Source organism: Chrysemys picta, chromosome 7 (genome assembly GCF_011386835.1).
Source record: "Chrysemys picta bellii isolate R12L10 chromosome 7, ASM1138683v2, whole genome shotgun sequence".
NCBI classification, from domain to species: Eukaryota; Metazoa; Chordata; order Testudines; family Emydidae; genus Chrysemys; species Chrysemys picta.
The window spans coordinates 98,230,432-98,243,302 of NC_088797.1; the positions used below are offsets into that span (position 1 = coordinate 98,230,432).

Here is a 12,871-nt window from a genome sequence, read left to right on the forward strand (position 1 = left end):
TCTCAGTGTGAGGGATACTTACCCATCGGGGATAGTATTCTTCTTTACCATGCTGAAAGCGGGAGCAGGCAGAGCAGGAGGCAACGGTGAAAGTGGGCACTGCAGCAAAGGAGAGAGAACCGCGCAGTTAACACGGTGCCAATCTCTTTCTCCATTACGATGGTCCATCTCACAGGGCTGACCCTAAATGCAAGCACAGCAAGCAGCCACTTCGGCTCCACATTTGATGCCATCAAGTTCTGCAGCTTGCAGGCTGGCCCATTTTCCTCTGCTGCAGTAGGACAGAAGGGGGAAGACAGCAGGTCACCCTCCGCCCCCATCCCCCAAAATCTGAACCAGAGAAGAGGCAACAGATTTCTCCCTCAATTCGACTCTAGCAGCAGGGCTGAAGGGGTCAGAAAGATCTTACTGGCAGATCTTTCCTCCTCCCGTAGCAGATCTGCCCTCCCCTCGCACTCTCTGGGCCTCATTTCTGCTCCCAACGAGGGAAGGGAAGATCAGCCCCGCAGCAAGGGAAGAAGATTCACCTGCCCAGCGCTAACCAAGCTGGGCCCGATCCTGCCAGGTGCTCAGCACGCCTCAGCTCCCGCTGACCTAGCGACCCCAAAGACAGCCCCGGGGCCGCCGCTCCAAAGAAGACGCTTTTAGCTGGCGCGAGGCCCCAACCCCAAAGACGGCGCCCATTATCCCCTCTGGCCCCGGGAGCCCCAGCCCCGCGGCCGGCTCCCAGAGAAGGGAGAAGACGAGGCGAGCTGCGCCCAGATTCCGGGGGCTGCCGGATGCCGGCGAGGCAGAAGGAACAGGGATGGGGCCGGAGCTCGGAGGGAGGCGCGGGGACAGGCCGGGCCTGCGGTCAGGTCTCCTTAGCGAGAGCGGCAGGGCTGGGACCGTGAAGGGGGTGCGGTTGGGTCCCGGCGAGGCAGGGTGGGGGGCTGGGGCTGCAGGTCGCCCGTACCCTGAACGGATTTTCCTTGAAGAGAAAAGCTGTAGTAGCGAAACAGACGACACAGAACCTTCCCGAAAGGCTCCGCACTACGCAGGCTCAGCAACCGGCCAGCTACTGTTTCACACTGCGCGTGCTCATCAGTTGCCGATGGGTCACGAATATCCTAGTGCGCATGCTCAACAACTCAAGGGCTAGTGAGGCACAGAGTTATCAGAGCGCATGGCCAGCAAATAACTAGGGAAGCGGAAAGGTGTCAGTGCGCATGCGTAGAACCAGGATTGTCGGGAGGGGGAAAATGTATCAATGCGCATGCTCAGTATCAGCTGGCCTAATTAACTTCAATTGGTGTAAGCCGGGATCCTCTGTCTTGGTGGCGCAGCTCCCTCAGATGGTCCGTATCTTCCCCATGGCCCGCCCCTTATCTTTCCCTCAGGAGGACTACAGTTCCCGGCATGCAGTGCGGCATCTGCGTCTGATAGGCCTCGTCCCTCTCTGGCCGCGGGCGGGGGAGGGCGCAGCGGACCTTTAGGTCTGGGGCAGAAGCGTAGTTGTGCACCCCCGCGCCGAGGCGTGGGTACCGGGGGTGGGGGACTGCAGTTCCTGCGCCGTGAGGTGGGGGGTTGTGCAAGTCCACAGTGTGTACTAGGGGATGCCCTTAGTCTCGCCGCTGGGAGCCTTTTACACCCGCGTTTCTCTAACTTCATTGCACCACGATCCCCCTCTGACAACAAAAATTACTACATGACCCCAGGAGGAGGGACTGAGCTCGCCCAAGGCCTGCTGCCTCAGGGTGGAAAACCTGAGCCGGAGCCCCAGGCAGTTGGGAGGGGCAAAGCTGAAACCCAAGGGCTTCAGCCACAGATAGGGGGCCTGTAACCTGAGCCGTGCTGCCCAGGACTGAAGCCCTTGGTCTTGGGCAGTTGGGCTCAGGCTTCAGCTTTGGCCCTTGGCAGTGGGGTTTGGGCTTTGGCCCCAGCAAGTCTAAGCCAGCCCTATTGACCCCAATAAAACTTGGTCGTGACCCACTTTGTGGTCCTGATCCACAGTTTGAGAACTGAGGTTGCACACTGAAGTGTGAAGGTGCCTGCAGTTTTCCCACAGCCTGGTGCTAAGTTGCTCACAAGGGTCCCTCAGTGTTGGTGGTGTTTGTTTAAAAACATTGCAGTTACCATTATATGAGCAAAGTTGCCAGTATCAGAAGAAAGTGGTCAGGGATAGTTTTCCGAAGAAATTAGTGTCTGACGGTGATGAGAAAGCGGTGTGAATTCTAGGGGACTTTCTTAATGTGCTGAGAGAGAAAAGGGAGAAAAATAATCTAAAATCTGCATAAGGCACATAACTCCTTTAGCAGCCCTTACGTTCTCTGCATATGTGAAAAAGTGTGGCGCCTTCTGTTCCCCACCCCCCACTGACACTTTTGTACAATTTCTGCCTTCCAAAGCTTCCCTCTTCTCTCCTGCTTTCTTCCCCATGATCTCAGCTCCTATCACATGCAGGCTCCTCTTCTGCTCCCTGCCAACTTTGTCTCCTCTTTCAGGAGCACTTGGTTCCAGCTCCTTCCCTTGTTGCAGATAGCTGAAAGTGGGTGAGCATTGGGTCTTCCTGCTGATGAGAGAGGAGACGCAGGCATGAGGTGGCAGGGACAAGACAGCTTAGCTATAGGAGAAAAGTAGCTCAGAGAAAAAAGGCTGCCTAATGCGGTCACATATTCCTGACTGGTGTGATTAGTGGCTGGGATACCAGTATTCCTTGATGTCAAGTATCAGGGGGTAGCCGTGTTAGTCTGTATCTACAAAAACAACAAGGAGTCTGGTGGCACCTTAAAGTCTAACAGATTTATTTGGGCATAAGCTTTCGTGAGTAAAAACCTCACTTCTTCGGATGCATAGAGTGAAAGTTACAGATGCAGGCATTATATACTGACACATGGAGAGCAGGGAGTTATTTCGCAAGTGGAGAACCAGTGTTGACAGGGCCAATTCAATCAGGGTGGATGTAGTCCTCTCCCAATAGTAGATGAGGAGGTGTCAATTCCAGGAGAGGAAAAGCTGCTTCTGTAATGAGCCAGCCACTCCCAGTCCCTATTCAAGCCCAGATTAATGGTGTTGAATTTGCAAATGAATTTTAGTTCTGCTGTTTCTCTTTGAAGTCTGTTTCTGAAGTTTTTTTGTTCAATGATAGTGACTTTTAAATCTGTAATAGAATGACCAGGGAGATTGAAGTGTTCACTTACTGGCTTATGTATGTTACCATTCCTGATGTCCGATTTGTGTCCATTTATTCTTTTGCGGAGGGACTGTCCGGTTTGGCCAATGTACATGGCAGAGGGGCATTGCTGGCACATGATGGCATATATGACATTAGTGGATGTGCAGGTGAATGAGCCCTTGATGGTGTGGCTGATGTGGTTGGGTCCTCTGATGCTGTTGCCAGAGTAGATATGGGGACAGAGTAGGCAACGAGGTTTGCTACAGGGATAGGTTCCTGGGTTGGTGTTTCTGTGGTGTGGTGTGGTGTGTAGTTGCTGGTGAGTATTTGCTTCAGGTTGGGGGGTTGTCTGTAAGCGAGGACTGGCCTGCCTCCCAAGGTCTGTGAGAGTGAGGGATCATTTTCCAGGATAGGTTGTAGATCGTGGATAATGCGCTGGAGAGGTTTTAGCTGGGGGCTGTATGTGATGGCCAGTGGTGTTCTGTTATTGTCCTTATTGGGCCTGTCCTGTAGTAGGTGATTTCTGGGTACCCGTCTTGCTCTGTCAATCTGTTTCCTCACTTCCCCAGGTGGGTATTGTAGTTTTACGAATGCTTGATAAAGATCTTGTAGGTGTTTGTCTCTGTCTGAGGGGTTGGAGCAAATTCGGTTGTATCTTAGGGCTTGGCTGTAGACAATGGATCGTGTGATGTGTCTTGGATGGAAGCTGGAGGCATGTAGGTACGTATAGCGGTCAGTAGGTTTCCGGTATAGGGTGGTGTTTATGTGACCATCACTTATTTGTACTGTAGTGTCCAGGAAGTGGATCTCTTGTGTGGACTGGTCCAGGCTGAGGTTGATGGTGGGGTGGAAATTGTTGAAGTCCAGGTGGAATTCTTCAAGGGCCTCCTTTCCGTGGGTCCATATGATGAAGATGTCATCAATGTAGCGCAAGTAGAGAAGGGGCACTAGGGGACGAGAGCTGAGGAAGCGTTGTTCTAAGTCAGCCATAAAAATGTTGGCATACTGTGGGGCCATGCGGGTACCCATAGCAGTGCCACTGACTTGAAGGTATAAGTTGTCCCCAAATCTGAAATGGTTGTGGGTGAGGACAAAGTCACAAAGCTCAGCCACCAGGCTTGCTGTGGCCTCATCAGGGATACTGTTCCTGACAGCTTGTAGTCCATCCTCATGTGGAATATTGGTATAAAGTGCTTCTACATCCATGGTGGCCAGGATGGTGTTTTCAGGAAGAACATAATGCATTGTAGTTTCCTCAGGAAGTCGGTGGTGTCTCAAAGATAGCTGGGAGTGCTGGTAGCATAGGGTCTGAGGAGAGAGTCCAAATAGCCAGATAATCCTGCTGTCAGAGTGCCAATGCCTGAGATGATGGGGCGTCCAGGGTTTCCGGGTTTATGGATCTTGGGTAGCAGATAGAATACCCCTGGTCGGGGTTCTGGGGGTGTGTCCATGTAGATTTGTTCCCGTACTGTAGCTGGGAATTTCTTGAGCAGATGGTCTAGTTTCTTTTGGTATTCCTCAGTGGGATCAGAGGATAGTGGCCTGTAGAATGTGGTCTTGGAGAGTTGCCTGGCAGCCTCCTGTTCATAATCTGACCTGTTCATTATGACTACAGCACCTCCTTTGTCAGCCCCTTTGATGATAATGTCAGAGTTGTTTCTGAGGCTGTGGATGGCATTGCGTTCTGTACGGCTGAGGTTATGGGACAAGTGATGTTGTTTGTCCACAATTTCAGCCTGTGCATGTCTGCGGAAACACACTATGTAGAGGTCCAGTCTGTCATTTCGACCGTCAGGAGGAGTCCACGCAGAGTTCTTCTTGTAGTGTTGGTAGGAGGGTTCCTGTGGGTCAGTGCACTGTTCAGTGGTGCGTTGAAAATATTCCTTGAGTCGGAGACGACGAAAGTAGGCTTCCAGATCACCGCAGAACTGTATCATGTTCGTGGGGATGGTGGGACAGAAAGAGAGTCCCCGAGATAGGACAGACTCTTCTGCTGGGCTAAGTGTGTGGTTGGAAAGATTGACAATATTGTTAGATGAGTTGAGGGTACCATTGTTATAGCCCCCAGTGGCAGGTATTAGTTTAGATAGCTTACTGTCCTTTTTCCTCTGTAGAGAAGTGAAGTGTGCATTGTAAATGGCTTGTCTCATTTTTGTAAAGTCCAGCCACGTGGAAGTTTGTGTGGAAGGTTGGTATTGTATGAGAGTCTCCAGTTCTGAGAGCTCATTCTTGATGATGTTTGAAAACCCTGATCTATTGACAGCTAGGGCCTGGACGAATCAAGGGTGGTGGCCACAAATGCTGAAGTCTGTGTAAAGTGCCACTTTTGTTCAATTTTGACATGTTATACTTCGCATTAATCAGCTTGTTTTAATTTTACATGTTTTTTGTTTGAGAATCATCTCTTTTAACTCTTTAAGAATTAGTTTTTCATCGCATAAATATAGATGCAGCATACTTAGTCCTATCCCTCTTTCTGTGCACAAGCCACATTACACTTTTAATTATGTTCCTTTCACCAGGGCTACAAATTAAGAGCCATATACTACAGGGGATCTTCCAACGGTAACAAAAGAAGGTTTGCACAAAAATTGTGAGTAGTATATGGCCACTAAACTTTAAATTAGTAAAATTATTCTTACAGTAAGTATCATTTGGCTGAGAAAAATGATGCAGGATGCTTTTAGGATCATTACTATTTCTGTCCTTTGATTATTTGTTTATGCAATTAGCCAGTTTGTGTGTACAGTTGCAGTACTTGTACATGCATATTAGGCAGACACTTGTACATCTGTATTTGAAAATTATTAGCCTTCATTAGGCTAAAAAATAAACATTTCACAGGGGCAGTTCACACCTCTTTTACACCTGCTCTCTCAGCATTCTATTGCTTCAGATTTTATTTATCTATGCAATCGTAAAGACTAGAAGCATCAGTGCTGTCTTCTTTCTTTGTTTCCATTCTGCAGGATCTGGATGTGTATTGAAGTAAGGGGTGTGCATAGCTGCACTTAGCTAATGATATTTGACTCTTATTGTAGTAACACCCAGTTGGGAGAGGATTGAACCAACAATATAGTAGTAGTAGAAGTACCTGGAACTCTTGCTTCCTGATCATGTTGTCTGGTGAACTAAAAATACATAGATTTCTGCTTCTCCTGGTCTCAGAGCTCAGTTTTGTTGACTTTTGTACACCAAGCCAATTTCCAGATTATGGTTATATGTCTCGAATGGCATATGTGCAAGTGTTTGGTGTAGAAGAAAGAACATAAGAATGGCCATACTGGGTCAGACCAATGGTCCATCTAGCTCAGTGTCCTGTCTTCCGGCAGTGGCCAATGTTAGGTGCTTCAGAAGGAATGAACAGAACAGGCAATCATCAAGTGATCATCTCCTGTCATCCACTCCCAACTTCTGGCAGAAAAAACAAAACAAAAAAGTTGTGATAGGGTAAAATAAATGTCAAAACATACCATTCAGATAGTTTCCCATTCTTTGACTAGTGTAATAATTTTGCTTCTGAAAAATCTATTTTTCCATAGTATACATTTTGATTGCAAATTCTACGTAATAGAAGTTGCTGTTCTCCCCAGTGTGTCTCAATGTAGTCTAAGAGAAATTAATTAGAAATTAAAAGATTAAGTTCTAAGCTTATTTTGGTTGATTGGGTCCTTGGGGAGGAGAGAGGGTTTATTTATATAGGATAGATGCAGTTAAAACAACAAGAAAGTGGAGAAATAACAATGATAAGAAGAATGGGAAAAATAAACAAGTTATCAAAAACTATAACAATAGACTCTGGATGGGACATGTAAGATTATTTATATTATATTAATTCAGAAGTGAACTAAATAACTTTATTTAAATGATAAAATGCATTTTTATGCTGTTGAAAGAGAGGAATTGTTCGATACTGTATAAAATAATAAAACCATATATGGGTCTCATGTCTAAAACACTACATTACCATTACAGCCATATTAGGGGATCCAGTTATTATGCAGCTCCATTTTGTGGTATAAATAGGACTTAACAAGCCATATTCTTAGATCTTGGTTTCTTTTGATCTGTCAATGAAGATGAGAGCACAAGTACTGATATATGTATGTTTTATACTGATGTAAATAGCTACGCAAATTAGATACATCTCTCAGGCTCTTGGCAAGTTGCCAAACATGACTGTTGGGAAGTGTGGAGGGGGAGAGGGGGTCCTAAAGTTTTGTATCCATTTGGTTTAGCACATATTCTGACATGTTAATTTGTTATAATTTTCAGGTTAGTAACCTGATCATTTGGAAACTCATGTCATAGAGTTTAAGACTAGAAGAGACTACTAGATCATCTAGTCTGACCTGTATAGCGACCTGTATATCACAAGCCATGTAAACCAGTTGTTGCAAAATCCACACAGTGATGAAATACTGGATATGCAGCCTCGTTGACTGATGTGGAAATGCGGCCATCTGCACAACAATCAGATTGTTATTCCATATTGTTCACTGTTGACTACAGTAACTCCTCACTTAAAGTCATCCCTGTTAACGGTGTTTCATTGTTACATTGCTGATCAATTAGGGAACATGCTCGTTTAAAGTTGTGCAGTGCTCCCTTCTAGTCGTTTGGCAGCCACCTGCTTTGTCCACTGCTTGCAGGAAGAGCAGCCCATTGCAGCTAGCTGGTGGGGGCTCGTAACAAGGGTGGACCGGCAGCCTCCTATCAGCTCCCCCTTATCAGCTCCCCGCTTCCCTAAGTTCCCTGTGCTGCAGCCGCCCATCAGGCTATCAATTGCTGGGCAGTTCAGCCGTCCCTCCCCCCACTGCCATGTGCTGCTCCTGCCTTCTGCCTTGGAGCTGCTCCCAGAGATTCCTGCTTGCTCTGCAGGGGGAAAAGGGAGGGGGGGTAATGTCAGGGTGTCCCCCTCCCACCTGCTCCTGCACTTTGCTTACCCCTTCTCCATATAGAGCAGGGAGGGGACACGGATGGAGAGAGACCGAGATGGCTTGGGGCAGCAGCTGCTGTCTCAACTTCCTGATCCACTTAAAAAGACAATGCATTTAAGAGTGGGTCAGCTCACTTAAAGGGGCAGTATGTATCTCCCACACACAAGGTGTGTGTCTGTCTCTCTCTGCTATGCTGTCTCCCCTCCCTCATGTTTGTGCTGCCTTGTGTGAGAGGCTACATTAACAACGTGTTAACCCTTGAGGGCTCAGGCGAGTGCTAGTTCATCATTTAGCAGCAAAGCATTCCCTGGGAAATATCCCTCCCTCTTCCACCCTCTAACTTCACCACCTCAACCACGCTTCACAATCATCATAGCTGTGAACAGTATTAAATTGTTTGTTTAAAACGTATACTGTGTGTATATCCATATAATATATAGTTTTTTTTTCTCTTTTGAAAAAAAAATTTCCCTGGAACCTAACCCCCCCATTTACATTAATTTTTATGGGGAAATTGGATTTGCTTAACATCGTTTTGCTTAAAGTCGCATTTTTCAGGAACATAACTACAACGTTAAGCGAGGAGTTACTGTATTTTAACTCAGGCTTTAAACATAGATTTTAGTTGTTCATTTATATATTATAGTAGGATATAATACAAATGTTAAATATCAAAATAGAAGTACTCTATATTATTTCAATAAAATGCTTGCTACAAAATTATGGAACCAGAATTTTATCTGAATTTATTGTGGTGTCTAGCACTAGAAAAACACGAAATACAATGCACTGTGATTGTAAAGTAGAGGATAGCTAACTTTAAAATATGTAAGAATTTGGTGCATCATGTCTGTCGATGAACATTCTTTTAAAAAAATGTAATAATTGGAAGTATAGTCGGTTTTTTTCTCTCTGTATTTCTGTCTCTGCATTTTAAAGAATTTAAAATGTTTTCTCTTGGTTTCATCTTATTCCTTTATGTTATATAATTAAACTGATTTTAAATAGCTGTATAAACATTGCTTTCCTGGACCCACTGGATTGAAGAGAAGTTAAATATTTTTATTTTGGGCAATGAAACTTGTAATTGTCTGATAGTTGATAGTATTAGTATCAAACACTGAAATGACAGTTTGTGTTTTTCATTTTACTTACTATCTTGTTTGTTTAAACACTTCAGAATAAATGGACCCTGTTCAAAAAGAAGAAGAAATGTCATCAGATAAAACAACTAAGGGAAGTTGTGTTAGTTGAAAAGTAAATGTTTTATATTCCTTTCCAGACAAAATACAGATGACTGGATTCAGCATTCTTAATTCATGCTGGTATAAGCTAACTACTGATGTTAATCATAGTAATCAATAATAGAAATCTGTGTATAGAATACCCAGAGGATCTGTGGATTTTCTGTTTTGCACAGAGTCCTATTATTTTTTTGTGGGGGAAGAGGGGACTATGTACAAGACATTGTGTTGAGAACCAGTAACAACAGGAGTGGGAAGTCATTAAATAGTAAAGCTCTGTAGTTTAGAGTTGATATTTTTAGCTGCTAACAAAGGAAGTCTTCGATGTAAAGAACCAATAATGTCCGGAGGCTATCAAAAATAATTTAGTTAGAGACTTGATCAGCTTAACCAATAACAAGCAATTCAGTCTATGTTCACACAGCAGATTTTCTCCTTTCACAACCATGTTTGCGAATCTGCTCCTATGTGGTATCTAACCATGTTTATACAGAACATTCTGAGAAAATCTGGGCAATTTATTCCATAGTGTTTCATCAGGGGATATGGTGCCCACGAGATGTGCATAAAAGGAAACATCAACATCATATGATCCAATGTGCTATGGGATGCCCTTTGCAATAAGGAGTTGGGAGAAAGGAGGACTGACCAAACAAGTACAGTTAGGGGGTCATATCCATACTGTATGCACACACACAAACATGCAGTGCTGAACTGGCTGTTAGATGAGCCTCTGGTAAAGGTGAAATGCTATTATTGTTATTAATAGACTTTTAACCATGTGATGTGTGAACACAAATCATGTTTGAGCTAGCCATGCCAGTAACTGGCTACTAATCTAGTTAATTTTTTTTCCTTTTTGTCCTTTTTCTCCCATTTTGTTTGATATTTATTGCCCACTGTTTGTTGCTTCTGTCTTCTCCCCAATAGTTGCCTCTCACTTCTTGCCTCCTTGATGGTTGCCTCTCCCTGGTTATCTTACTTTCCTTACGTTGATTGCTTTTCTTCCTTGCCCTGCTTTCTCTTCCCTCTCCTAGTTGCTTCTGTTATGTGTTCCCATTAGCTTCCTCTCCTCAGCAATTTAATCCCCGCTTTCTTCCCCATATTCTGCCTCTTTCTTCTTATTATTATCAGGATCATGCCCCATTATGTAGGTGCAGTACAAACAGAGAGAGACATAGCCCATCACAAAGAATTTACAATAGGACTTAAAACAAAATGCATCAAGTGGATGTAACAAATGGAGGTAATGGGGAATGGAAGTTAAGGCCTGATACCCGATAATGTGTGGTTTCATAGGTTGGCTATGTGCAGACTGATGGTTTCAAGTGTCTAAAAATGGTAGGATATAAACAAAAATGATAAATGTCAGCGGTTCCTATTCGATACTTCGCTCAGTTTCCTTCTCTGCTTATTTTCGTTGCTGTGCTGTCTTTGCCAGCAGTATATGGTACAAGGAGTGGTGGCAGCAGAAGGCTGTTACCACTTGAGTATCCGACCCTTAAGGTAACATAAGAAGGCTCTCTTTGTGGTATCCTTGTGCTGTGTATAACTATTTTAAGGCTGCAGAATGGTAGAACCCAGATTAGAACTTGGATTCTTTACAGGTTTGTAAAAGTGAACATTAGGAAAGGTAATGCTGAGTCTGCGGGGTATATTATGGGCCTTGTCACTTCAGAGCAATACATGCAATAAAGAACTTGGCTGCAGTAATTTTTTTTTAAGTGTTATTCTATCCTCTTCAGTTACAGAAGATAGAGAGAAAAAATCCAAGGGGATTTCAGGAAAAAATAATAATTAAAATTTAATCCTAAATTCTTCTACTAGATGGAACTTTAGGGACCAGGGGCATTGTACCTTTCAACTGGTCAGAGAGATTGCTGTAGAGTCATGTGAGATATTTTTATTTCCCAAGGATGATCAGTTTTTTTGCAGATCTCCTAGCACCTTGACTGTGAGGAAGAGGAGAATTTGGATTTCCTACATGGCAGTATAAAGCACTGATACTAGTCCTGTCTTTGGACCAGACCTTGAGAGAGTCTTGAATTATGGAAATTCTAACTCTCTATTCTCCATTGTCCTTATATTGCAGATTAAGACCAGCTGAGACATAGATTAGGTACCAAGGGAAAAAATGTGAGATTGACAGACCAGGTGCAGGAGCTGCATATCAAATTCAACATCCAGATGCTGCCACATCAAATTAGAGAAACCAATACTGGCAGTCAAAACAAAAACCTGTCACTACTACAGAAAAGCCCCCCTACTGTCAAAGCAATGTGCCAAAGCAATTAACTGATTTTGGGGTCTTTTGAGGTATGCTCTTGTGCACAGTGACAGCTTGACAAATTGTTTGGAGTATTGGCTTTTAGTGTTCTTTTAGTACTGAGATGTATTTTACTCCAAAGACATGTATCCTATAGATGATAATAATAATGTAAGCTTTAAGATTCTGTTTTCTAATTCTCCAGAAAAAGGATGCTCAAGAAGCAATTCTAAAGAAGAACGCTCTGAGAAGAGAAAGTGCTAGAAAAAAGGTGAATTTGTTAATGCTACTTTTAATGATCTATCTCTTTATTAGAACAGATGTTAGAAAATACTTTATCTTGTAGAATCCAAGTATTTTGATGCCTTGAGCTCTGTATGTAATGGTACATATATACTTAATTGTGACCACTAGCTGTTGAATAGTAGTACTGAAAAATATCTGTACTTTAGATAAAAATCAGAGGGGTAGCCATGTTAGTCTGAATCTGTAAAAAGCAACAGAGAGTAGTGGGCATTCACCCACGAAAGCTTATGCTCCAATACATCTGTTAGTCTTAAAGGTGCCACAGGACTCTCTGTTGCTCTTTAGATAAGAGTATCTTATACTAACAATATCTTGTTTTATTTACCCCAATTACATTCTTTAGCACTAAAATGCCCACTTTAAAATTGGCTGTGAACATAATTTTCTCACAAGCATTTGACTTAATTTATCTACATGGCAATGTATATAACTTCCTAACAGAGCTTATGTGCACAGGTATTCCAAAGTCCAGACTTCATACTGATATCAGAGTTGTCCTCTCAAGAGATATGTTATGTCATATTTAAAAAGAAATCCCTGCATGTGTTAATAAAACCTTAGATTGTTAAAAGTGAAAATGGTGAAAATCTAAATTTCTTTTCACCAGTTATGCTGCTTCTAGACAGGTCAGCTTAATTTTCCAGTTCTCATGGATTTGTGTGATGCTGTTGTGCCTGGTTTGCAAGGTTTGTAGGGGGAATGTTTAAATCAAAACTAAACACAAGGTGTTTGAAATTATTTAGAAATATAACTTTATAAACAAAATACTAATTTTGGCCTACATTTTTGGACAGTGCCTCTTTAACTCTGCTATCCCTTTGGCTAGGAGGAATAGATACGAAATAGTTAAATTGTTTGTGATTCTCTGTTTCATAGATTGTTAGTGTTTAAGGCCAGAAGGGATCATTAGATCTTTTAATCTGATCTCCAGTATATCTCAAACTATTAAATTTCACCCAGT

The 12,871-nt window shown here is 43.5% G+C and overlaps 3 protein-coding genes and 1 long non-coding RNA gene across 8 annotated transcripts in view; 2 read left to right on the plus strand and 2 right to left on the minus strand.

Moving 5' to 3' along the window:
• Nucleotides 1-1,207, minus strand: part of LOC101932987 (uncharacterized) — a 31,387-nt gene extending 30,180 nt beyond the window's left edge. The window contains exons 1-2 of one of the 4 annotated variants that reach the window (XM_065552094.1): nt 956-1,207; nt 23-99 (exon numbers count right to left, since the gene is read on the minus strand). Coding sequence is in view for 1 of the 4 variants with exons in the window: in XM_008163278.4 (XP_008161500.1) it covers nt 23-51 (29 nt within the window). In the remaining 3 variants the exon portion in view is untranslated. The remainder of the gene's footprint in view (nt 1-22; nt 100-955) is intronic. The other 3 variants (XM_008163278.4, XM_065552096.1, XM_065552095.1) reach the window with 3 other exon arrangements.
• Nucleotides 1,208-1,223: 16 nt separating this feature from the next.
• Nucleotides 1,224-9,330, plus strand: LOC103305781 (uncharacterized). The gene is made up of 3 exons (XR_508143.4): nt 1,224-1,337; nt 5,677-5,747; nt 7,430-9,330. It is a non-coding gene; the product is annotated as an uncharacterized LOC103305781 (long non-coding RNA).
• LOC122174335 (uncharacterized) lies at nt 2,768-8,201 on the minus strand. Of its 2 annotated transcripts, XM_065552097.1 has the most exons (3): nt 8,101-8,188; nt 7,122-7,221; nt 2,768-6,568 (listed from the first exon to the last, which is right to left on the minus strand). In XM_065552097.1, the coding sequence occupies exon 3, from the start codon at nt 4,397-4,399 to the stop codon at nt 3,224-3,226; it is 1,176 nt and encodes a 391-aa protein (XP_065408169.1). In that variant the 5' UTR covers nt 4,400-6,568; nt 7,122-7,221; nt 8,101-8,188; the 3' UTR covers nt 2,768-3,223. The 2 variants fall into 2 exon arrangements, with proteins under 2 accessions (XP_065408169.1, XP_065408170.1); XM_065552098.1 differs by lacking the exon at nt 7,122-7,221 and having other exon boundaries at nt 8,101-8,201.
• Nucleotides 9,331-10,703: 1,373 nt separating the features above from the next.
• Nucleotides 10,704-12,871, plus strand: part of CC2D2B (coiled-coil and C2 domain containing 2B) — an 88,306-nt gene continuing 86,138 nt past the window's right edge. Inside the window, exons 1-2 of the mRNA XM_065553625.1 lie at nt 10,704-10,844; nt 11,810-11,875. Of these exons, the coding sequence (XP_065409697.1) occupies nt 10,704-10,844; nt 11,810-11,875 (207 nt within the window). The remainder of the gene's footprint in view (nt 10,845-11,809; nt 11,876-12,871) is intronic.